A 27788-nucleotide genomic window follows, 5' to 3' on the forward strand; every position below is an offset into this window, starting at 1 on the left:
TCTACCTTTTAGTAACCCCTGGGGTTGTAGATTCCACGGAGTATTTAGAAACATTAACCAATGCACTAGAGAAGTAATCCAATGAGCAGGATTTCTTTATTCGTGGAAAAAAATATTGTCAGATTTTCTTCACCAGGCCGACAAAAAAGTCTGAATTCAGCCAATCTCATCCCTGTATACATTCAACACTCAATCCGGTGCCCTAAAGTTAACACACGGTAGGAGGCACTAAACAGAAACACTAGTCTGCATGATACCTCAACACAAATCAAAACGCAATTATGATAATACAAATCAGTCATCTCAACCAATAAATACATACTTCAAATTTATACACATTAATTCAGAAGAGTGACACAGAATATCATGCACAAATAAAAAGAGATCATAGAATATGGAGAGTGCAAAACATAAACGCCCCGATATTTCATATCTGTATGTGGCGGGGTGAATAGCGTATGATTCAAATTGTTATGTTATGGAAGGTAAGCGGCTAGGCGGTCAGTTGACTGACGCGTCATGACGTCAGTGTGCCGACACCCCCTAGCTATGAAGATGAGCGATGGCAATTTTGAGCACCCACGTGAGCTATCATCACAGAGTTAGCCCTCAAACATCCTGATCTATTGTGTACTCTCTCTACTTTAAATCAAGCGGGATCAGTGCGTTCAGTTACACGCGCGATCAGCTCCAAGCCCGAAAGCTATGCACAATACCAATAGGGGTTGGTGTCCACTTGAAGTCGTCCACGTTGTTCTTAATTACAAACAAGATTTACCTTTCAGAGTGTGGGTGGATGAGTTTCCTCGTCTATTTTGGTTTTATTGCAAAACTTTGTTTTGTCAAATGAAAAGGATCAATGTGTGAATTATAGCCTTACCAACTTTACATGGAATAAGTTTACAAGCTACATATTTAATTTGATATCTTTTGAATGGACTGTAAATGCTAGTCGTATCAATGTCAGAATAATTCTCAACAGAACTTTGTTGGCAAACGCCATATAGTTGTGCACATAGGCAGGCAGACACACAAACGGTATCCGCCACGCTACCATCAGCCACAAACAAAAGGGCGCGATGTTCCCGCGTTTTGCCAACTAGTATTGCGCACGCGCGATGTGCAATGTACATACTTCCAGGGAAGGGTCTTTTGGTTAAAGTTGTCAATCGCAACTTCTTACTGATATTTAAATAAATACGTTCCAGAAACGAGGAATACATGAAGACACTTCTGAGAATGACATTCATTATTACAGCTGCCTTCATTATTTCAACCTGTTAACAGAATAAATGTCCAGTACAAAGGGACACAGCTTCAAAGCTTGTAGCCCTGTTTAATTTTGGTGATCTAGGTTTTGAAGAATAGTATGAAGAGCCACCAAGTCCCCAATATCAGCCCACTCCGAGTAGGTCTAAACCTACCCTGATTTACTCTCAAAGACAAGGTATGACATACTGGTTTGGTATTCTTACCATTTTAATAATTAAAGTGTGTAAAACACAATACATCGGGTCTGTGTGTTGTTTGTATGAGTTTAAACCAAGACAATTAACTTGCAACTACTGGCCGCTATCACCCTTGTCATTCTAGCTATGCCTTATAACTATTAACTAGCACACGTCTACATTCAAAATACCCCTCCCTACCCAACCCCCACCCCACCCAACCCCCACCCTACCCAACCCCCACCCCACCCAACCCCAGCCCCAGCCCAAAAGTGCCCCAAAATCCAGACGGTATTACAAACTAACTCCTAAATATATACAAATAAAACAATCTCATCTCTTTCAGCGGGTTGATTAATTTACTCGTGTGTAAACCCACACCTTAATAGTTTACAATCGGTCCCAGCGAATCAACACTGCCGGAATAAACAATTTACAAATCTATAAACAGCAGACTCAACGATAAAATACTATTATTTTACTGTAAAATAGTTTTTAAAATGGCTATCACTTCATATTAAGAAAACCGGAAGGAAATATACACTACCTTGTTTCACATCACAAAATATACAATACTATTGGAGACAATTTTATTAAAAAAAGAAGACGGAAAATGTCAGTAAAATAACTTGGGGAGATACACTGTGTTGATTGTCAATAAATTACGAGAACATCAAGTTAAACCCACAAAGTATACATAATTGTTGAAGAGAACTGAATTTATATAAAAGGAAGAAAACGAACAGCAAGTACAAATAAATAATTTATTAGGAAATACACTGTAATCGATTGTCAATCTTTAAAAAAAAAAACATCAATTGCAAATCTGAATTCAACATCGATGACACTTTATATATATAAAATGATAATAATGAAATGTACATTGCATGGATTCGTCCCATATTGATTCTGATGTGATGAACAGGAAAAGCGACAGTGGTCGAAATAAATAAATAAATAAATAAATAAATAAATAAATAAATAAAACAAAACAATAAAAAAGGAAACACATTTATCAAAATATAGAGTACATGCGTGCCTGCACCTATATCAACAAAGAACACAATTCCAACCAGTGGGGAAAAAAACACAATAATCCCTATATGTCTATACTTTACACCCTGAGCTGTAAAAAGCCTCAACCATGTTTGGTGAATCTGTAAAATCAGACATCATAAAATGACATTTTATTTAGAAAGAAAATACTTTCTCGAAAAGAAAATGCATTTTCAAAAGGAAAACAAAACCACACCGTTTGTTGCTTCCTAAATATTGGCCAGCTTTTAATATTAGTTCCAATCAGTCACAGCAGGCAAAACAATCTGTTTCCAAGTCCAAGTTTGATCATATATCCCCTGTCCCAACCAAAAAAGAGACGGACAAAAAAGAGGGGAGAAAATCCAATTGCTTCCTCAGCTGTAGACAATTTAGCAAGATGCACATGTACTGAAATGCAAATAAACAATCTGGCAGCAGCATCAGGGTCAGAAATATTAACTAACCCTTGGCTAGTGATTGCGCATCCAAACAATGCATTGCTATTCATAACGCACCGTGTGTGTAAAGATGAGGCATTGATGCTCACTGCATGCCGCCTTACCACCTTACAGACTGTCTACCTGCATTATTTGTTTAACATCTACTGCATTTTATGCTCTTTCCCTTTGGAGAGAAAACAACTTTTTTTTTGTATACTTCTCAAGTTGGTTACTTCTCAAGTTGGTTAAATCTGAATACTGATGTCTGTTAGGATACATGTTTTGAAGAAACTGATCTCACCTGAGAGCACAATTTCAAAAAGTTGCTAGGTGGAAAAATTAATTTGCAAAAAAAGAGTTGAACACCAGTGGCAACACTGTAAACCTGTTTCTGGTGTAACCTGTTTCTGCTAAACAAGATTTGTCTTTTGTGCTTACTGGCTTTATGAAATTGGGCCCAGACCTAAATAATCACATGTTGTTATCAAATTTTTGTCACCCCAAAAATACATGCTGTGCACTGAGTGATAGTTTTACTTGGTGAAAAGGAAATACCAAAAGCTATTGTTTGGAAAAACTTAGAGGTGCAAACTGCTTTATACTGGTTGGTGTTTATACTTACAATCCTTGAGATAAATGTACGATAATACTTCACGTGACTTTAAAAAACTATTATGCAAAGGCACATTGAACCATTCTCTTAACTAAATCAGCAGCAACATTGGAGCATACTCTCCAATTATGATTGTCACTTTCACTTTGGAATGTTGTTGAAAAAAGTATAATACTACATGAATATAGAAAGTTTCATAAACAAATATTGGAGGGATTAAATTTGCATAGGTTTCAAACCTCACTTGTGTCAGTGAGCTTTTCTCTGTCTTTGAGCACGGGTTACAACTCTAGAAACAGTGTACACCTTTATCATGCTGCCACCATCTTGGTCATGCTCCCTGTATCTAGTAACAGTAATGGAAGCTAATACTCATTCTACAAAAAAAGGAACCAGACTATGTCTCCTTCCAGCCTCGGTTTGGTTACATTGATTTGAATGGGAGATGGCCGCACCGTGATAAAGGTCCACTGTGGCTCAAAGGTCCACTGTGGCTCATGGGGATTTGAAGCGAATACCTTTGGGGCTTCTCTTTGTGTGGATACCGGACTGAAGGAAGGATGAATTCTTGGCCTGTTCAAGCTGCTGCTGCAGAAGAGAAACTGTGCCTGTGTATCTGGTAGTAGTTAAAGAAAGGTGGACTTTATATTCACAGATAATGTAACAACGGTATACATTGTATAACACTATATGCTTGGATGAACATAGACAAGTAGACCCTTCCCATGAAATATGTAAATTGCACATAGCGCGTGCGCACTAACGTTTTGGTTGGCAAAATGAGGGAACATCGCGCTGTTTTGTACACGGCCAAAGGGTGCGTGACGCAGACGCGATTGCGCATCGCGATTGCGCGTCTGCTTAGTGCATAACTCTAACAGGGTCTGTACGCATGCGAGAATGTGATTAGCATATTTCATGGGAAGGGTCCATTGACAAGGATTTGAACCTAGGACCACTGGGTTGATGTGTTGGTCAACACTTAACTGAACTATGTTGTGGGTAGGTTCCCTATTTTTGTCAACACCTTTGTTTGGGGGTAGGGGGAGTCAGGGGTGATGAGTTGTGCGGTAGGGATGCCACCTGCCAGTCAGGAGATAAAACCCCATACTGATAGCCAGGGATAACACCGAGTTTACAATATAACCTGGGCCCAATTTCATAGAGCTGCTAAGCACAAAAATTTGCTTAGCATGAAATTTCTTCCTTGATAAAAAACATGATTACAAACCAAATTTTCAGTTGCTGTATATTGCTCGTTACTGGTAATCAGCTGTCGTTTGCTTATCCTGAACATCACGTGGAAATTTGTATGGTAATCCTGTTTTTATCAAGGCAAAAATTTCATGCTAAGCAAATTTTTGTGCTTACCAGCTCTATGAAATTAGGCCCTGGAAGCTGCATTGTAAGGGGATCACCATGTTCAGGGCATGCAACTTGTTCTTTGAAACCCTGCAGTGAGGGCCACTGTCACCTCATGCTGACATATCCTAATATTTCCATTGTCGAATCCATGTCATGCACACTGCTCAGCTCATACGCCATGATGCCATGATACTCAAATCTGGACTATGCCACACATCCTATAGAGAGGAGGGTGCCAATCAACAGGGAACAGTGATTTGGTTACAAGGGTCAGGACAAAACTCTGCCAGCATGTTCGTGTACAAAATTGGTGTCTCAATTATCAATGCTAGATGAAACCAAACTGTCAAACTTAAATAATTTGGCAAAGAGATAAGCTTTAATTAACCAATCCAGGTAGAAGTAGTAGGCCTACAGGCTAAATAGCAACTATAAAACACTGGTCCTGAATGTAGATGACAGACATAAGGTTTGGATACAACAAGGAACATGTGAAGAATAGATGAGAGATGAGGGTAGATTCGGTAAGGACAGGAAATGGGGTGGGAGAGGGAAGAGCAGGGAACAAGGGACAGCGACAACCCAGTTCAAGCTGGCCAGGATTAACACACGTGTACTTGGCCCGAAAGTCTTTCAATAAAATTTTAAAAAGCAAACTAAACCCCCTCTAGGAATGGAAATGGAACCTAGTAATATTTTATACTATCTTACAAAAACACTGTAAACACCTCACCTATTATATCTGTCATTGATACGATCCCGCTCAGCTTGCAAATCCTGACAACATAAAATAAAACAATGAATGAAGAAGAAATCAACAATGATACTTTTTCTGATCTCATTTTTTTAGGGGGGTCAAACTTGACAAGTGTTACTTGTGTCTTCTTTTATTCTTTCTTATTTGCAAACTTTCCTAATTCCTAAATAATATGTGACTAATGAAAAAAAAGCATGGAAGTTTAATCAAAGAGGTACAAAGTCTCAAGAAAGGTTAATTATGAGGACACGGAAAAGAACAATACAAGGGCATGAAAAGGTGAATAGGTGTTTTTGTTGTTACATAACTAGCAAACTGCCCTTGTCCATTTTTTACCACTTTTTGTTTGTTTTTCACTATGAAGTGCACAACAATTTAAAGAAGCCATCATCAAAAGTCAACCTCAGCTGGAAACAAAACAAGAATGTAAAAGTTTTTTTAAAAATCAATTATCCGCCTTAACCCTGTCATCCTTCGGCACCTGCTCCGGGAAGACTTGATGCCGAGCACTTCATCTTCGCTACAAAATGTTTTCTGATCTCCAACCCGAACCCTGCTTGATATTGACCCTGCACGGAGAGGTTTTGTAGAGATCAAATTGTCCTTCCTGTGACAACTCATCAATCTGAAATTTCAGCTGTGCTTTTTGCTCCAGATTTCGCAAGATATATTTAGGTTTTTTTTGGGCTTCTCTCTTTTTTTTTGCCTACCCTCTTGTGAGAGCTTTCTATCACCATGGCAATCTGCATCAATGGGGACTACACCAGCGCTACAATGGACTGAGTTCGAAATAGACACTTTACCCACTTTCCCGTTGAAGTGGAATTTAAGGCGAGGTAAGTGAATTAAAGAAGTGGGTAAGTGGTTTTTTCGCTGTAAATAGATACAATCACGCCATTTTTAGTGGTTTTTTGTTTTCTTGTGCAAGATGACGGCATGGGTAAGAAGTTGCTCTCAGGTATGACTGCTTGAGAGTAAAGAGATCCCCTCTTCCAACAAAGTGGGGTATCTTAGATTTATTTGTTTATTTTATTTATTTATTGATATACTAATTCTGGTTGTGAAATCATGATCTCTCAGAAAAGTCTGAAATTACTATAAACCACAATACTAGCCAATAACCCCATTAAGAGAAGATAAGAAGGGAGGTTTCAGTTTAAGATGTGGGAATAAAACCCAACAGAATTGTTCCATTGATGGAGAACCCCCACAGTCAAGTAGGGACTGAAAAAATCCACAAAGGAAAGCACCCCTGGCAGGATTTATTATTCTCTTGCAAACTCGATGACCAATTGAGTGCAAATTTTCACAGATTTGTTATTTTACACCAGAATACTGGTTTTTGACATTAACCAAAGGTTTCCAGGGCCTTTATTGTACAATGAAAATTAAGTTGAACAAATAAGTAAATATTTCATGTCAGCTGCATTAGAAGAACAATGACAAATCACAAACTAGGTCAACAGTGTGATATAACAATGCACCGTTTTATAATCAAATCAGTCAGAGAAAAGGAAAAGGTTTACTACTTTAAGTCCCTGAACAATGGTGGATGGGTGCAATCCCACACAGTAAACAGTCTGTGCTTGTAAACCAATGCAATAACACAATGACTTTCCAATGAAAGCATATAGATTACCAGGGCCTGATTTCACGGCTCTGCTTACCATAAGCAAATAATCAGAGCTTACAGAAGCAGGAAAATCTGCGCTTACAACAAGCATGTTTCACTTGAAGCATATTTCACTGGATAGCAGTGAATTTTGTGCTTGTGGACTCGGTAGTCCAAGTTGCTAGGCATTCTTTGCTTACACAGCTAGCGCAGAAATTCAACGCTTTTTTATTTGGAGTAACAACTAATAGTGTCCAGTGCCTTTAAGCTACAGGGATAGAGTGGGGTTATTTATAACACAGCAATACAGAGTGGGGGTTATTTATAACATTGCAGCCATGAAAAAAAGCAAAGGTAGTTTACCTTGAGCTTCTTATAGTCATGGGAAGAAACATCAGGAGAGAAGATCTCTGGCTCAGGCAGCATCTCAAGGCTTCGACGCAACGTCTTGGTGTTCTGGAGTAAATGTGACACATTGACATGATATTAATGACACTGTATTGCCGGGTGATTTTCATGAGAAACGAAAGACAATTTTGAATCTGCCAAGTAGGATTTGAAACTTTGCAATGGTGGGAGTGTAATCAGGTGAGGTTTTGCAGGAGCACCAGACTGCACCATGTGTAAATCTAATAGCTTACTTTTGGTCCAGGAAGTAGAACCGACTAAGTTTCTTGCTAAGAATCTTACTTGAATGGCGTGCCGTGGCCGAGTGGATAACAACACCGAACTCAAGCTCTGGTGTTTCTGAGGATGTGTTCAAGTCCCGGTCGGTCGTGACACTTGTGTCCTTATGCAAGACACTTAATCATTATCTTGTTTTCAATCAACCAGTTTGAATGAAACAGGTGGAATGGTGGAGTGGTTCGTCAGTAGAAAAAGATTTTTGTGAAAGATTTACTCCATAAGAAAAAAGCAAAATCCTTAAATCTGGGCACCAGAAAGCTGCAGAAGCAGAAAATATTGCTGAACAACTTAGTTTAGATTAGGTTGGGTTGATTGCTACTTATATACAAGTATACAACAGAAATTGACTTGGCTTTTATGCTTAAAGTTCAAATTATGAAAAATGAGCAGGATATAGTCACAAAATGTACAAGTCACATCATATTTTGGCTGGTAACCTTAGTCTAGTCAGCACTATCTTCTTGTGTTAGCTAATTTTGTACTTTAAAAAAAAGCAGTTTTCTGAAACTGGGTCCTGGTCTGGAAAGTGAACAATAATCCTTTTATTACACCAGGCGTTTCTCCCATTCAGATCAATGATTCTTGATGGGGAAATAGTCTGGCTCTGTTTTCTACAAAGAAAAGGAGTGCACATTCTTGCTTGTGCATACAGGGAACATGACAGAAATAGCGGGAGGTCCCAAAAAACACTTTCCTTTTAAGTCCAACTAGAACGAATTTTAAACAAATTCAAAGACGATGGTATTTGAAACAGTGCTTGTCAGCTTGATTCAGGTGCTGCATTTTGCTCATGGGGATCGTGATACACAACTATGACTAAGTCCCACTTGACATCAGGAATTATTCTGGCTGACATAACGCCTTTAAGGAGTGCTCTACTGAGCTAGTAGCCAGTGATTCAAAGATGTAGTGTTTTCCAAGACGGTGTTCAACCTCAAGGAGAGGATGCAGCACTTACTTATTTACTACAAAACAAAATCTTTAGAAATTCTGAACTTGTTTCACCACAACATCAGTACGTGTCAATATAGTTGTGGTTGTACACTTTCTAAGGTTAACCTACAATGTATAATGTGCCCCCTTTGGTGTAAAGTGCAAATATATCGAGGAGTAGTTTGTTTTCAAGCCTTTAAAAACAAAAAGAGCATTCTTAAAAGAATACTTTAATCCTTTACACACCCACCTCATATGTTTCAGTAATCACCCTGTTCATCAAACATTTTTAAATAACAGCCATCTGGCTGCGGCCGACCCCTACACTACAAAATAAGATGTCCCCAACTAGGACCCTACACCACACAATAAGATGTCCCCATCTAGAACCCTAACACCACACAATAAGATGTCCCCATCTAGAACCCTAATACCACACAATAAGATGTCCCCATCTAGAACCCCTACACCACACAATAAGATGTCCCCATCTAGAACCCCTACACCACACAATAAGATGTCCCCATCTAGAACCCCTATACCACACAATAAGATGTCCCCATCTAGAACCCTAACACCAGACAATAAGATGTTCCCATCTAGAACCCTAACACCAGACAATAAGATGTTCCCATCTAGAACCCCTACACTACACAATAAGATGTCCCCATCTAGAGCCCCTACACCATAAAATAAGATTTCCCCAGCTAGGGACACACCACATCCCCACTGTCTTAACCTCCTCCTCAACCCCCAATGTCTGGTAGTCTCCTCAAGGTAAAACCAGACACACTAGCAGCCTGCACAAACCATCATCTTTTACCATCTTAAAGCTATTGGACACTTTCGGTAAACAGTGTTGTCCAAAGGCCAACACTTCATGTATCACAACTTATATATAAAATAACAAACCTGTAAAAATTTAGGCTCAATCGATCATCGAAGTCGGGAGAAAATAATGGGAAAACCCACCCTGATTTCCGCACGTTTCGCCGTGTCATGACATGTGTTTAAAATAAATCCGTAATTCTCGACAACGAGAATTGATAGTTGTTTTAATGTTTTCTCAAAAAGTAAAGCATTTCATGGAACAATATTTCAGGAGAAGTCTTTCACCATGACCTTCTGTAAACCCTGTAAGTTATTTGTAAATCTGTGAACTTTTTTTATTTTTTTTTTCTGTTCCGAAAGTGTATAATGGCTTTAAGGAACCCACCGCATCCCCCACTGTCTTAACATCCTCCCTCAACCCCAATGTCTGGTAGTCTCCTCAAGGTAAAGACCAGACACACTAGCCGCCTACACAAACCATCATCTATTACCATCTTAAGGAACCCACTGCATCCCCCACTGTCTTAACATCCTCCCTCAACCCCAATGTATGGTAGTTTCCTCACGGTAAAACCAGACACACTAGCCGCCTGCACAAACCATCATCTATTACCATCTTAAGGAACCCACTGCATCCCCCACTGTCTTAACATCCTCCCTCAACCCCAATGTATGGTAGTTTCCTCACGGTAAAACCAGACACACTAGCCGCCTGCACAAACCATCATCTATTACCATCTTAAGGAACCCACTGCATCCCCCACTGTCTTAACATCCTCCCTCAACCCCAATGTATGGTAGTTTCCTCACGGTAAAACCAGACACACTAGCCGCCTGCACAAACCATCGTCTATTACCATCTTAAGGAACCCACTGCATCCCCCACTGTCTTAACATCCTCCCTCAACCCCAATGTATGGTAGTTTCCTCACGGTAAAACCAGACACACTAGCCGCCTGCACAAACCATCGTCTATTACCATCTTAAGGAACCCACTGCATCCCCCACTGTCTTAACATCCTCCCTCAACCCCAATGTATGGTAGTTTCCTCACGGTAAAACCAGACACACTAGCCGCCTGCACAAACCATCGTCTATTACCATCTTAAGGAACCCACTGCATCCCCCACTGTCTTAACATCCTCCCTCAACCCCAATGTATGGTAGTTTCCTCACGGTAAAACCAGACACACTAGCCGCCTGCACAAACCATCATCTATTACCATCTTAAGGAACCCACTGCATCCCCCACTGTCTTAACATCCTCCCTCAACCCCAATGTATGGTAGTTTCCTCACGGTAAAACCAGACACACTAGCCGCCTGCACAAACCATCGTCTATTACCATCTTAAGGAACCCACTGCATCCCCCACTGTCTTAACATCCTCCCTCAACCCCAATGTATGGTAGTTTCCTCACGGTAAAACCAGACACACTAGCCGCCTGCACAAACCATCATCTATTACCATCTTAAGGAACCCACTGCATCCCCCACTGTCTTAACATCCTCCCTCAACCCCAATGTATGGTAGTTTCCTCACGGTAAAACCAGACACACTAGCCGCCTGCACAAACCATCATCTATTACCATCTTAAGGAACCCACTGCATCCCCCACTGTCTTAACATCCTCCCTCAACCCCAATGTATGGTAGTTTCCTCACGGTAAAACCAGACACACTAGCCGCCTGCACAAACCATCATCTATTACCATCTTAAGGAACCCACTGCATCCCCCACTGTCTTAACATCCTCCCTCAACCCCAATGTATGGTAGTTTCCTCACGGTAAAACCAGACACACTCGCCGCCTACACAAACCATCATCTATTACCATCTTAAGGAACCCACTGCATCCCCCACTGTCTTAACATCCTCCCTCAACCCCAATGTATGGTAGTTTCCTCACGGTAAAACCAGACACACTAGCCGCCTGCACAAACCATCATCTATTACCATCTTAAGGAACCCACTGCATCCCCCACTGTCTTAACATCCTCCCTCAACCCCAATGTCTGGTAGTCTCCTCAAGGTAAAGACCAGACACACTAGCCGCCTACACAAACCATCATCTATTACCATCTTAAGGAACCCACTGCATCCCCTACTGTCTTAACATCCTCCCTCAACCCCAATGTCTGGTAGTCTCCTCAAGGTAAAGACCAGACACACTCGCCGCCTGCACAAACCATCATCTATTACCATCTTAAGGAACCCACTGCATCCCCCACTGTCTTAACATCCTCCCTCAACCCCAATGTATGGTAGTTTCCTCACGGTAAAACCAGACACACTAGCCGCCTACACAAACCATCATCTATTACCATCTTAAGGAACCCACTGCATCCCCCACTGTCTTAACATCCTCCCTCAACCCCAATGTCTGGTAGTCTCCTCAAGGTAAAGACCAGACACACTCGCCGCCTGCACAAACCATCATCTATTACCATCTTAAGGAACCCACTGCATCCCCCACTGTCTTAACATCCTCCCTCAACCCCAATGTATGGTAGTTTCCTCACGGTAAAACCAGACACACTAGCCGCCTGCACAAACCATCGTCTATTACCATCTGTCTCTTTTCCGGGCTCCTCTCCATTCAGAAGGCATTACTTCCACCCCACTCACCAATTTAAAGTGGTATTTATTAATTTTCTTCTTGTGGATATGTCAAAGAAAGAAACCACAATAAGGTTACTCTAATAACAGATGATATTCTATCCCTCGATGGATGATGTTATTTGCACACTTACTGCTTCACTCTTTTTTTTTGTTATCTCTCAGCAGCCAAGCTTACCCTCAAAATGGTGGCAGGGGGTCAATTTCGTAAAGCTTTTTCCAAGCAGAAGGAAAACAAATACTAAGCACAACAAACTATTGCTCAACAGAAATGGGTTGCCAGCCAAAATATAATTTTAAACTACATGTACACCGTACATGACTGGTTCCCTTCTATTAATGCTTAGCAAATAAAATCTGTTCAGCAACAATATGTGCCTGAGGAACTTTATGCAACTGTGCCCAGTAGCAATGCACATACATGCATGATGGCATTTTGGCTGGTGTTTTGTTTTTGCTTACCAATGCTTCATATGAACAGCCATCTGAAATGAGGTCATGAAAACCCTTTGAGTTTACAACTTTATCTACTGGACATGTTCTACAGCCACTTCACAAAGGAAATAATCCAAAAACAATAGTAGCCGGATGTTTTAAACCAAGCACCGAATTCTCCCCGGGTATTTGCAGGCATGGTGTACAAAGATAAAGGAGTCAAATCAACGGGGACAAAAATGGCTTGGTCAGGAAACAGGGATCGTATGCAGAAGGGCAGAACAATAGGTGATGTAACCATTAGCAACAATCCCACAGCCTTGACTACTTTAAATCAGTCATTCTCATTTCCAATCTCGAAGCCTTGAACTTCAAACGATTACAGCATCGAACCCATCCCTTTTGTTCTTTCAAACAGCTTGGCGTCTCTTATAGTTCTAACAACCCCCCCCCCCCCTCTCTCTCACTCTCTCGAGACCTTTCAATTTCTTTATGCAAGTGCCCTTTACCGAGGGGAAATTGCCTTGCCCTCTATCAAAAAGAGAACAATGAGACCTTCGCAAGGCCCCCAGGGAGAATGTAGTCGCACATTATTGTGTAACAATAGGACAAACATGCAGATGAATATGATTGGTTGAGAGGGGGAGGGAGGTGGGAGAGTGTTTTTGAAATGATGAAGACGCAATCAATAGGGTTAACGTACCGTCTCAATATGGTTCTCTAACTGGGCCACCTGCTTTTCCAATGATTTCACCAGCACATCCTTATGTATCTTTCCCATGGCGAGGTCTGCGGAGGAGTTGAGGCCACGGAGGACAGAGGGGGAAAAAAAGAATATAAGTAATAATAATACAATAAAGCATGTGCAAATAGTAATCAGCGTTATTTACAGTGGCGGAATGTGGCGATGGAATCAGCTAGTGATATGTCTGTGAGACGCCACGGCGTGGCGAATCAACACACCCTATGCTGTATTTGTACAGCAGAAATAATTTCAACTCACCGGAGGGACAAACCCCGTTTCCCAAAGAATAACAAATTTTGGGTCAGCGGCGAAATCCTGCGCTGATAATACATTGCCTTCAGTGATTACAATCTAAACAAATAATAGGAACTGTCTAAACAACCAGAGAATGAAAAACAAGCAATTTCAATTTCTTGACCATATAATTTCAGATTGATCAATTTTCGGGTCCCTGTGAGAAACGTTATTGCCTTCTCAAATTTCTGAAAACATGGGGTGATTTCAATCATAAATTCCAAATATGGGATAATTAACGTGGGATTATTAAATCAAGCAATTTCGATTTCTTGACTGTATAATTTAAAATAAATACATTTTTGCGCCTGCGAGTATCATTATTGCTTCTCAAGTTTATGAAAATAAGGCGTGACTTTAATCGTAAGTTCCAAACATGGGATTATTAATGTCCTATAAAGTCTACTCATCAATAACCTTTTTGTTGACTTCATTAAAGGCAGTGGACACTATTGGTAATTGTCAAAGACTAGCCTTCACAGTTGGTGTTTCTAAACATAAGCATAAAATAACAAACCTGTGAAAATTTGAGCTCAATCCGTCATTGAACTTGCGAGATAATAATGAAAGAAGAAAACACCCTTGTCACACAAAGTTGTGTGCGTTTAGATGGTTGATTTCGAGACCTCAAGTTCTAAACTTGAGGTCTCGAAATCAAATTTGTGGAAAATTACTTCTTTCTCCAAAACTTTGGCACTTCAGAGGGAGCTGTTTCTCACAATATTTATACCACCAACCTCTCCCCATTACTGGTCACCAAGAAAGGTTTTATGCTAATAATTATTTTGAGTAATTACCAATAGTGTCCACTGCCTTTAAGAGGAAAGCGTAATAATTAATTTTACATTTTGAGATAAGGTCCAGTTATTCTAGTTCTAAGTTCTGAATGACAGTAATTGGACAGCCGCTGATTATTTTCATAGGTCAGAAACCTTGAAATCTGCAGCAGTTTTTTATTTATTTCTTTGGGAGCACCTTGATAGAGCTGCGGTTGAATGGGAAACTAATGTCATGGACTATTAGAGCAGGTTTACAATGAACCAATGGGTCTGCGTCATGAAAGACGAGTCAAATGCAAATTTACAAAATGTCTGATCTAAAGCTTTTGCTTTACAGGATTGTGTCCTAATTATTCATGATTATTTGGTATATTTGTAGAGTGTCGCATCCGAGTGGTTAAGAGCATCGAATTCAAGTTTCATATTAAGTCACCGGAGTGTGGGTTCGAATCCCGGTCAGGACACTTGTGTCCTTGAGCAAGATACTTTACTATAATTGCTTCTCTTCTTCCAGGGGTATAAATGGGTACCTGCGAGGGTAGAGGTTGATATTGTGAATGAAAAGCTTTCGGAGCGCCACGGCAGCTCAGGGCTGTATACTCCCTAATGGGAGCTGAGAAAGATTAAAGGGATGTTTATTGGCCCAATGACCAGGGGACTAATGTAAAGCGCATTGATACAGTTTATTGTGAAATGCGCTATATAAAAATTTGTTATTATTATTTGTTATATGACAAAATATAATGCAAACTGTTTCTCAACCAAGATGATGTAATGTATAAAAGCAATAAACAAATAAATAAATAAGTAGATATAAAATTTAAACAAATTAATGACTTTTTTTCTCTAAAGTCTTAACCTAATTAACAACACAACACAACACACAAGCATACTGGTGTAAAGGCAGTCAAATTTAGAAGCAGAATGCAGATAGAAGAAAGATGAATTGTAAGATTGAATATTCTTTTCAAACGAGGCTGAGCCAAGTTGAAACATTACATCTTTCAACGAGTGAAAATATTCTCAGCATTGTACTCATAAACATCTTTGTTCGGTGTGTGTAACTCTCTAAATGTAAAAGAGTGAAAAACACCACTCTTTACATTTCGATTTGTCCGTCATATAACTCTTTAAAAAGAGTGGTGGTTATTTCACTCTTTCAGAGGGGTTTTACTCCAGGACAGAGTGAAAAATCACCCCAAAAAGATGCAAACTTAAAAGAGTGGTAGACCACTTTTCACACCTTTACATTTAGAGAGTATAAGAACAGTTACTTCCTAGGATTGGAACTTTTATCATCTTTATCATCTGAGACCTTTCAGATTGAAAATTATCAAATTTTCCCCTTATTAACAAAAATGCTATACCTTAACTTTACATAGTATGTTTTGGAACGGTGCCTAATCACCATAGAAGTGAAATAACCAAACATGAGATGAGAGAACAATCAAACGATTCTTTTGAACCCAAGACCCCTGAAACTCCAGGCAGATGATCTTACCAACTGAGCCATGAGGCACAGCAGTTTACTCTCTTGGGTTTTCCCTTTCGGTGTTGAATGGATGCGCAACTCGGCAAAGTAACAAACACAATATTTGTTGGTATATATACCTTATCTTTAAAAACCTTACCGTTGAGACAATAAACCTATTCTTAATCCTCAAGTTCTTACTTCTCAATGGTTTAATTTGTTTTCCTTGGTTCATTTGACATACTATCCATGGAGAGCTCTTTCTTACAAAACACATCCACTAATCACAACAAACAGAGCATAACCAGCAGGTATATGACATTATAAATCTGTTGTGGGAGTACAAATCCAACCACAAGGTTTAATAAACTCATGTTCTTTTTTAATATTTACTTCTCAAAGGCATGGTACCTTATGGGCTTTATTCACTGGTCTGCCATCACAAGTATTGGTCCCTAAATACAAATGTTGAATACGGATGGGATACCTGTTGGTGGATGGGGTGTATATTTAAACACTAAATAGCTTAGATATGGCACAATAGCTTCACTACAATAACAGTATGGTGAATCTATAATAATATCTCAGCACTTACCCCTGACATGAAGTACTGTAAGTTAACGCTGATTGGCTCACCAAATATTTGTGCACATGCTTGTTAAAAACTTTCTAGCAATTGTAATGGCGCTGTTGAAATGCATGTTTTTCAAATGAATCATGTTTTTATATCGTCACACTAAACTGCATACAGTTAGACATATCATACGGGAAAAAAAATAGAATGAGAGAGGGCCAGTTAATCTATGACAATGCGCGTCTATCATTTTGAGAGTCAATTCCTTTGCGTTAAATTTCTACTCCCAAAATGGTTGACAGGATAGACACATGTAAATGCGCTGTGCTTCAGGCACGTGTATGGGGGTCAATAGAAAGAAGAAAGCTGCATGTAGCTTTTTTTTTATATATTTCTCTATGAATTGGAGGGGATTATTTATATGACAGCTGTGTTTTCAAGTCATCTGTGAATATAAGGCCATGGGCACTTTTACATTCTAAACATCTCAATTCTCTCAATTCTCTACCTGCATCCGGAGTGAATCTGAATAATAATAATAATAATAATTTGGGGGGGGGGCTATCATCCTCACTCGCAGATAAGAGCTGAATTGCGAAGGACGCGGCTACAACGTGTTCGAGAAGCAGGCATGCAATGGCGCCTTTGGCTGCCAGCCACATCAGTCCATTATGACCACAGAGCACAGCCAAGATCGAAAGTGTTTGATTTTTCCCGAGAGAGGAAAACTGGATAGTCTGGGAAAACCCTCGTGGCACAGCAGAGAACCAACGCACAACTCAACTCGCATATGGCCCTGGCCGTGAATAGAACCGGGGTCACCTTGGTGAGAGGCGAGCGCTTTACGCACAAGCCAACCATGCCACCCACATGAATCCGAATTACATAGTCAGCTATAAGCATCCTTATGGAAACAACACACAAGTTTTTGTAATGGAGACAATGGGGGGGGGGGGGGATAGGTTTAGACATGGGAGGAAAACACCAAACGGGAAAAAACTTTACCAGGTAGGAACTGAATACCCACTTTACATGCAAGAATCCAGTCCGGGAATCAAACCGGGGTCCACAGAAGTGAAAAGGCAGGGACAGAAACTTCTTAGCCAACCTGAGTGGCACTTATATGATATTAATTTGGGTGGGGCTACATAGTAAATAGCATCGTGTTCTAGCTGCAATAGGGACTTCCCCTATTTAAGTCTGGTTTTCCAGCAAATCAAACACCAATATTTAATAACGTTGTGTTTTGAATCCAATACACACGACACTTTGGCTTATTTTTTGGCTGCTCATCTTCTTTCTTGATTAACCACAGGAGAAACTGACTACGTCAAAGTTAAATGATTATGGGTTGAACAAAGAAAAATGGACTAGTATATAGATCATGACCGCTTTTTTCAGTACCCGACACATTGTTTTTGTAAAGTTGAACCTATCCGGTATATACCGTTAGTGCGAGGGAGCTGGGCCCAACTTCATGGCATTGCTTACCGCAGAATTCTCTACTTACAAGCATATTAATTCTGTAGGAACTAAGCACAGATTCTGCCATGAAATTGGGCCCCAGACAACCACCCTCGTCTCATCAGCATCAGCAGCATCTGCCCTAACAATAATGTGACCTGCCTTTACAGAACAACAGCATTCTTTAAAACTGAGAGAGAACTCTTTTAAGCACTTTATAATTAGGAAGGAAAAGAAGACACCACAACGATGTCTAACACTAGGGGATGCAATCATCATGAGAATAATGGATTAAAGACACTGGACACTCTTGGTAATTGTCAAAGACCAGTCTTCTCACTTGGTGTATCTCAACATATGCATACAATAACAAACCTGTGAAAATTTGAGCTCAATTGGTCGTCGAAGTTGCGAGATAATAATAAAAAAAAAAATACCCTTGTCACACAAAGTTGTGTGCTTCAGATGTTTGATTTCGAGACCTTAAATTCTAGATCTGAGGTCTCAAAATCAAATTTGTGGAAAATTTCTCCTCTCTCGAACACTACGTTACTTCAAAGGGAGCCGTTTCTCACAAGGTATTATTCTATCAACAGCTCTCCATTACTTGTACCCAAGTAAGTTTTTGTGCTGATAATTATTTTGAGTAATTACCAATAGCGTCCACTGCCTTTAAGCACTTTATATTTAGGAAGGAAAAGGAGCACCACAACGGTGCCTGGGATGCAATCATCATGAGAATATGGATTATTAAGCAAGAGGTACATTCCACTGCACATTCTAATAAAATAGTCCTGTTTTATTATTTGACATTGTTGCCAACATCTGCTGTACCTGTTTTGAGAAGTTTTGAGAATTAACTGCCATTTCAACCGCCAAGTAGAACATTTTGTTTAGCGGACTTGGACCCTTGGTGTAGGGACTTATAGACTTTAGGTAGTAGGTTGTTTATTAGAGTCCTTTGTATGATTCACATTTGATTACCGACCCCCCAAGACCAGACCTTTATCACAGAGCAGCCATCTTCATTTATTTTTACACCATCAAATCAAAAAGTGACACTGGTAGAGCAAAATAGTCAGACCTTTTTCTTTTTTGGAATGATGAAAATCAGTATTCATTATTGGTAATTGAATACAAGGAACCTGACAGAAAAAACAAAGTGATACAACTTTTTCCTTTAATGACATGCTATTTTGCCAAGGAAACACAAACACGTCCTCAACCGTGAACAATCCAACGTTTTTACTGATCAAGAAAAGATTTAGAAGAAAGTAATACTGGTTTCAGCCTCACATACTCATTCATTCTATCTGTAGCCAGCATAGTCAGAGCTCCCCCATGTGGTTTAAATAATGATTTTACATCCACGCCTTGACGTTAATTTATCACACTGCAGCCGCACTTGAATGTTTTTATCGATGATAATCGCGGAGTTAGTTGGCAGTGTCATTGGTACGAAGCTCCGGGCTATCCTGGTACCTCTTTCATCGTAGTCCGTACAGCTCAATGGTACCTCGCCTTCAAACGGTATCCAATTCCATTTAATTTGAATGCCAGCTGCATCTTCTAACTTTGGAATTTCGTCGTGCGTTATGACTAAGCACATTATTTAAGATGAACTGACTGCATCTGTGGGAAATATTTTTTCTTACAGGCCAATCTGGGTGGTTTTTTCCCTCTCCAAATTCTGCTTAACTTGATATCATCACAATATTTCGCTAAACTGAACACATTTTCCCATATGAGTTACTGAACACTGTGTTGTTATTAATCATCCCTCTATGAATAATAATAAAAAATAAACATTTACAAAGCGAACTATGAATCAAACCAGATTCCTCAATATGCTTAAGAATAAAAGTTTAGGCTAAGACATAATAAAGTCCTTGTATTCATTTTCAACATTTATGCATAAAAAACAAACCTGTGAACATTTGAGCTCAATTGGTCATCGAAGTTAAGAGATAATAATGAAAGAAAAAATACCCTTCTTTCATTGTCGCATGAAGTTGTGTGCTTTCAGATGCTTGATTGTAAGACCTCAAAATCTAATTCTGAGGTCTCGAAATCAAATTTGTGGACAATTTACGTCTTTATCAAAAACTACATGACTTCCGAGGAAGCCGTTTCTCACAATGTTTTATACTATCCATAGCTCCTCACTACTCGTTACCAAGTAAAGTTTTATGCTAGTAATTGTCCAATGCCTTTAAACAAAACACTTTTGTAAGTATTTGACAGATAAAATGTTACTAGAAGCGCTTTATCCTTGGTAAGTCAACCATTTCAGTTTTGCGTCTAACCAATTAGTTACTTTATTATTTATCTCTGTGTTTGGCAAACACCACCTTGGGAGAACTAAAACCTGAATGATTTAGTACCATTACACAAAAACCTTGATAAAATAACCATCCCCTAGACAAAATGTGTAATAAAAATATGAAAATAAAAGCAAATAAATAACTAACAAGTGAAGATAAACAACAAATAATTCAAACAAATACATTTAAAGCAAGAACAAAAATGGCATTGAACATACTTAGCAGTGATGATATCATTATTTAGCGTTATTTAAACTCAAAGTTACAGTTACTCATAAAATGTTGTACATGATTTTTATTTCTAAACTTCGTGTTTGAAAACATTTCAACAAAAATGTATAAAGGCCAAACGAAAATTTTTGCAGAATTATCTGAAATCGTATATCTGTGATATTCAGAATGTATGATATTCAGTTGTTAATGGGATTCTTGACTTTTGAAAAATACTTGTTTAAAAAAACCATTCGCCAGAGGGCGCTGCTCAATGAAATGATGTAATCTATTTAGTCAAGGGTCAAACATTTTAGGCAAAAAAGTTGTAGTCAAATCCTGTCATATCGGCTAAGGTAATTTTATAACTTCAAAACATTGCAGTCGTGTGCCCGCAAACAAAATAGTAAAATAAAATAAAAACTCAAATTCTCTGAAATGTTGACCTTTTAGAATGCAACTTGCAATCTGCAATTGTGATTTAGCGCCATTTAATACTCAAAGTAACATCATTGCCAAACAAGAAATTCCATGTAAAAAAACCCTATAAAAACATCACATAATACTTCGACCACAGCATGCAGAATTACGCAAACATATGCAGAAACAATATCAAGTGAACATAATATCGTAACCCTAGTACACTCATTCAAACACAAAAACACACATACCCACACATATAAAAAAAAAAAAAGACCAAAGAAATATACGAAAAACAAGACAATTCAGGTCAGCTTTTTGGGATGCCCTTGAGGTACGAAGACAGCTGGCAAAATAAAAAGCTCTGATTATGATGGTGACATTACCTTGGTTATCCTGCTGTAACTCTCTCACTGCGGAGCTCTGCTCCGTTATTTGAGACATGAGCTCTCGTCTTTCCTGCCCGGTGTACTTGGAGATCTCTTCAATGTCTGTACGACTCGTCTCCAAGTCCCGCTTCAGTCTCCTCTCGTTAGCGTGTTTCGTTCTCATTTCTTCTTGCAGCCAGTGAAGTTTACTCTGGGAGGAAAGGATAATTATGAGCAAGGATTATTTTTTATTTATTAATTGTATGTTTGATTTTTATCGAGCTCAAGCTTCATGCTTTTTTTATGCTTAAGAGACGATTGAATCAAACCAATAAAATAAGACAAAAAGGCTGATGGTAAATCTATCCCCATCAGCCTCCAATTTTGTTTTTATATAATTATATCAATAAATAAATCAAACAATTTGAAACTTTGCATTGTGGGTTTACAATTTAGTATAAAGGTTTGTTGTAACGCCATGTACATGGGTAGGATTTGAGACTTTATTGACCCATTTCACCTGACGTCATCATCAAAAAAATCTTGAATGCGCCATACTGGTGGGCAATTTCACTATACGTTTTTATATATAACTCTATGGTGTGCGTTATATGCAGTGAAAGTGCACATTTTAGGCGACGCGGCATTAATACACGTAAACCTAACTTGTGACGCGCGTGCAATACGGTGGGAATACAATCAATGAGGTTCGCAGAGACACCATGTAATTAACTCTCTCTGTGAGCTGTGGTGGCTCTGAGAATGTGGATTATGTAGACCTCTTTTGTTCTTCAAATGTGGCGATAAAATATCATTCCTGACTTCAGAAAACAATGGGGTTTCTCATAATATAAAGCTTTTTGTGGATGACTTACAGAGCTTTCAGAAAGTTGCTTATTCAAATATTACACTTTGAAGCTGTGTGTCTTGTTATAATTCTGTACAACGAGGGCCAAATTGCATGGCTCTGCTTAAAGATACTGGACACTATTGGTAATTGTCAAAGACCAGTCTTTGCACTTGGTGAATCTCAACATATGCATAAAAGTCTGAGATAACTATGAAAAAAAAACCATCCTTGTCACACAAAGTTGTGTGCTTTCAGATGCTTGATTTCGAGACCTCAAATTCTAAATCTGAGGTCACACACTGTTTTAAACTATCAACCTCTCCTCATTACTCATTACCAGTTAAGGTTTTATGCTCATGATTATTTTGAGTATTTACCAATAGTGTCCACTGCCTTTAAACCGCTGAATTCTTTGCTACTGATTGGATTTCTGCGCTAGCTGCGTACACCCTAGTAACGTGGAGTCTCACAAGCTCAAACCAAAATTCCTCGCGAACTAGTGAAAATACGCTTTACGTAAGTGCGGAATTCCCTGCTTCTGCAAGCATTGATTATTTGCTTACGGTAAGCAGAGCCATGAAACTGGGCCCCGATCACAACCCATGTGAATTACTGCTCGTTTCCAAACAAGATCTGAAAACTAGTGGAGTTAAACCCCAAGCAGGTCAGTCTTTGTGCTTGAAGTGTCCTTAGGCATGACAAATGATAACAATTTTCTTCTCTTCACCCAGGTGTATAAATGAGGACCTGTGAGGATTGCGATGGTAGCGTGTTTGAAGATGCCCTTAGCACTAAGATGCTGTTTCAGTTGTTTTGCCTCCAACCTGGGCCTCAGTCTCATGGTACTGCTTACTGTTGACATCTGCACTTACTGTGGCATTATGCGCTTACTGCCCATAGATTTATGTCTTAAGAGTACGTGGGTTAAATGGGGGTGTTTTATGGTTGTTTAGTTTCTTCCTGATTAAAAATGTTTCGACCAATTTATTCAAGATTTTTTACGAAAATGTAAAAAAAAAAAAAATGATGGTCAGTCAGACAAAATTGATTTTGTTATAAATTGCAAATACATATTACATACATTTGTACAAAGATCTTTTTAAAAGATCACATGGGGAATGAAAAACAAGTTTTTTTTGCCTTAGCTACAGCTGCTTGTTTCCCATTTCCATAAGAACTCTATCTATCAGAACTGAAATTGACCTTGGAGTCCCTTTTTATCAAAATATTTGTATTTGGTCTTTTTATATTTTAAAGAATTTTGTATAAACAGAATTTAAAATGGAGTTCCATTTAATAGAGAATTTTAGTTTTTTTCAGTGTTTATTTTTTGTTGATATGCCCAAGACCTACACATGTTCATTGTTGGTTCAACGTTCCAAACAGGAATTAAACTTCTTGAAAACCAATGGATTTGAGTTTGTCATCAACCGTTTGGTACAGGAGAATTTCTTTTACCCATGGATAACAGTGGCAACCAAATTGCACCGTCAGGGTAGTTAATTTATGATCACATCCGATTATCAAGAAGGCAAATTTAAAAGTGAATTCAATCTACAAAATGAGAGGTTAATTTGCAAGCGTTGAGTCTGTATATGTAGACTTCTCAGTGTATCAGGTTGGGGTGTAATCGAATAACCACCTATCCATTCCAACAAACCAAACACAGTAGGACATCTATCTCAACAACCAAACATTTGGACATCAAGTTTGCCCCGACGACCGTCCACGCCCGTGTAAACAATACGAAAGCCCCTCCAGATTCTTCCATTAGTGTCCGCCATTCTCTATTGATTTGACATTTTGCGATTGCAAAAAAAAAAAAAAAAGTGTTTTTGTTTTTGTTTTTCGGACAAACCTTGATATCTGCAAGCCAGTGCTGAGGTTTGTTTTTGATGTCTCTCGTTGGGGAAAGTACCGCCTTGTATGCGTCGCCATGGTGATCAGATATTGCTTCCACAAGATGGTCGACCTCTTGACTTATGATACGGAGAATGCTCTCATATTCAGCATCCAGCTCCAGCAGCTGTGTTGAAGACCTTTTCAGTTGCCGCTCCAAATTGGAGGCTCTGGAGAAATACAGAGAGATATTGTGTCCAAAAATTACTAAACCCGAGCTTGATTTAGTTATCTGTGATAAGCACTGTGTTCTGCTTTCCCCAGTCCCATGGATTAAGGTATCAATGTACCAAAGTGTCTACTTACTACTACTCTACAGTTTATATCGTTGCGGTACCCGCTGCAGAGTATAAGGGAGAGTTGGCAAGCTCCATATGATGAAAGATGTAATAAGTAGGATTTAGAACTTTACATGATGGGAATGCAATCATGTGTGGTTTGCGGAGACACCATGTGATTAATTCTCTCTGTATGAGCTCTGATGGTTCTTAGAACAAACAGTGGTTAGCCATAGATTTTTCTCAGAACTACCGCAGATAATGACAATGCAGTGGAACATTTTACACTGCATTTATATGGCCGAACAACCTCAACCACGATCTGCTGAGATATTGCCAATTTACTTCTTAGTAATTGCAGTAAATCTATTCAAGAGGTTTTATTTCACAAACAAATGACGACTGCACATCACCCACGTACAAAAAAAAAAAATAGAAAATTCCAGGAACCATGATAGTGTTAATAAGAGATGCTAAATTTGCATCGGGGATAAAGAATATTAATTTTGGTTTTTACCCATACGCCGATGTGTGTTAGCACTGTATACTCAGTACTTTCCCAAGTCCTGTGAAAAAATATCACAGACATGTTACTCGGGTGGGATTCGAACCCACGACCCTTGCAATTCTAGAGCAGTGTCTTACGAACTAGACTACCGAGGTTGCCCGGTAGCTAGAGGCAGTTCGAATCCTATGTTTTGGCAGCGGGTACCGCAACGATAACAATGTGCTTGTGCCCCTGCATGAATCACATGACAGTACTAGCTGTTCACAAAAGAAAACTAACACACATTAAAGGTGAATAATTTGTCACTTGCTTTACCTGTAGCATAATAGTTAACATATATGCGTTACCATTTCTCGATTGTACCCCCTTGCAATACTCTTGTTACATTCACTCATTCACACATTTTAGGCGTGATCTCTTTCAATGCAAATAAATGCAAAGTTGTTATTTGTGTATTACCCATACAACACCTATTCTGTAAAACACTGAATACTCAGTACTTTCCTGAGTCCTGTGAAGAAGATAAAATAATAATAATAATAACAATAACATGCATTTATATAGCGCTTAATACCAGGTTTCTAAGCAAAATCCATTGGGACCGCTCATAACATATCTGTGTATGTGTTAAACACAAATATTATACCTTATCCCCGCAGCAAATTTAACATTTGAACCCTTTTTTCTCTCCCTCAATTGACTCATTGCTTTGTAGATTAGAGATGTCATTATTTTTCTTCGTCTGCAGATGCGAGATGTAGAAATTCAGTTGATTAGAACGAATCACCCTGGAGACTGACAGGAATGAGTTCTAATTGATTAACGACGTATAAGTTTAGGGCAGTGACATTTACTGTCGCCCTGCAAGAAAGATCTTCTCTAGGGGCAATAAACCCGAGTCCTTCTATTTCATTTGATATTGACAAAGATTATATCCGCTGTGATGTTCATCCCCCAAATGTCAGACCTTCTTGAACTATGACTTTGGTTTGACTTCTTTGTGTATTCTGGACCAATGGAGGAAACAGGTCATTGCCTTGGAGCCCTTCAAATGCTCCAGTAGAAATGACAAATTTCCTCAGGGTGTCCTTAACCAAGGAGAAGATGCCTTGGTGACATTGCCCTTTCAAATTTGAAGCATACAGGCCTGAAGTATATTTATTTCTCTGATCTAGGTTCTTCACAGAACCAACACTTCATCCCACAAGAGGTTTGTTCCACATGATTCTTAACAGGGCCCAATTTCATAAAGCTGTTATAAGCAGAAAATACTCAGTAAATTTCTTTGCTAAGCAAAAAATGAGAGGGGCACCAGTTGCAATAATGTAAACTTTATGGAATTTTGGCTGGTAACAGTTTCTGTTCAGCAAGATTTGTCTGTGCTTGGCAAGTTTTTATGCTTACAGGCTTTATGAAATTGGGCCCAGGGTCCAATTTCATGGATCTGCTTACTGCCAAACTCTGCGCTTATGATCACCATTCTCTGTGCAAGCGCCAAATTTCTGAGCTAGCTGTGTGTAAGCAAAGAATGCCTAGTAGAGTGGAGTACGCACACGCACAACAAAAAATAACCTGCTAACCTGAGAAACATGCTTGATGTTAGCACAGAATTTCCTGCTTCCATAAGCTAAGGGCCTACACCAAGTTTCAAACCTTGTTTACGGTAAGCAGAGCCATGAAGTTTAGCCCTGTAAACCCTACTCAGTTCTTACGGCCTACACCAAGTTTCAAGTCTTTACTGTAAGTCACCTGGAAGTGGTATTTTGTCAAAATAAAGCTTTTGTCACTAAAATATGTGTTTTGATGAGTGGAATATTAATAAACAGTTAACAAAGGTTCTAAAAAAATTAGTTTTCATTTTATTTACAAATTTAAAAATAGGCCCGACCCGAGAGGGCGCTATTCGTGACGTCAATCGAGGCGCGATATTTGAAGAGAAAATGAGTAGTCTGGCCTGCACATTACGTCTGGATACCTGATCGGTATGATGCCTATACATACAGAAGTACGGTCACGGAGCAGACTGCTAGCACTGTATGGCTGCTGTGCGGACGGTCCACTCGGATTACCCAGCACGGTTAATCACAAGCAGTGCCAACACAAGATAGTGACGCTTGGCGCAAGCTAAAAACATGCCCTCAAAGTTGAAACAATACCCAGTTTGTTTTCTTCACGTTAAAAGGCAAATGCTACTTTAGGTTTGTCACGTCTTTCAGGTACCTTCTTCAACTTCCCACACGCCGGAAAAATTGTTGGGATGGCATCATGTTTTAGAAAAGAACTTTTCTCTTCATGTCAAAATGTGTGATGTATCCTGGATTCTCGATGCACGACGGCTCAAAGTGTTTGGTGCATCACAGCGCTGAAAAATACGTTGGACCAGACCACTTTACAAACTGACCCCATCTTTAGCGGTTTTGCTGCATCAAGCAGCAAATACACCTGGTCGACATTGCCGGGAAAATGCAAGAATTTTTTTGTTTTTTAAACGTACAAACTCAAGACGAGGACTTTCATGTATTTGCACGTTGTGTTCGATGTTTGATCAAGGCAAAAGGGGTAGGCGGAGTCACCCCCAAACAACTTAATCCATTTTTTAAACATATAAATTGTTGCAAACAATTACTAAAAAAATTAGTTTATTGTTCACAAACATATACTCTAATGTTTGAAGAAAAGAACAAATCTGTTTCCAGGTGACTTTAATTCTAGTAAATTTAATAAGTCAGCAAAAAACAAAATTTTGTTTGGTATTTTGTTTGGCTAGAACATGTGTGTTTTGGTTCTTCATATTTCCCTTGTTTTGACACAAACAGAACGATAAAGA

General features: G+C 39.1%; 1 protein-coding gene across 3 annotated transcripts in view; it reads right to left on the reverse strand.

The window, feature by feature from the left end:
- Positions 1–3159: 3159 nt before the first annotated feature.
- Positions 3160–27788, reverse strand: part of LOC117290639 (centrosomal protein of 128 kDa-like) — a 111761-nt gene continuing 87132 nt past the window's right edge. For all 3 annotated transcript variants that reach the window (XM_033772164.1, XM_033772173.1, XM_033772156.1), the window contains 6 exons: positions 24135–24345; positions 21445–21637; positions 13481–13566; positions 7637–7729; positions 5638–5681; positions 3160–4155 (listed from right to left, as the gene is read on the reverse strand). In XM_033772164.1, the coding sequence (XP_033628055.1) occupies positions 4035–4155; positions 5638–5681; positions 7637–7729; positions 13481–13566; positions 21445–21637; positions 24135–24345 (748 nt within the window). In that variant the 3' untranslated portion in view covers positions 3160–4034. The remainder of the gene's footprint in view (positions 4156–5637; positions 5682–7636; positions 7730–13480; positions 13567–21444; positions 21638–24134; positions 24346–27788) is intronic.

This window comes from Asterias rubens, chromosome 1 (assembly GCF_902459465.1).
Source record: "Asterias rubens chromosome 1, eAstRub1.3, whole genome shotgun sequence".
NCBI classification, from domain to species: domain Eukaryota; kingdom Metazoa; phylum Echinodermata; class Asteroidea; order Forcipulatida; family Asteriidae; genus Asterias; species Asterias rubens.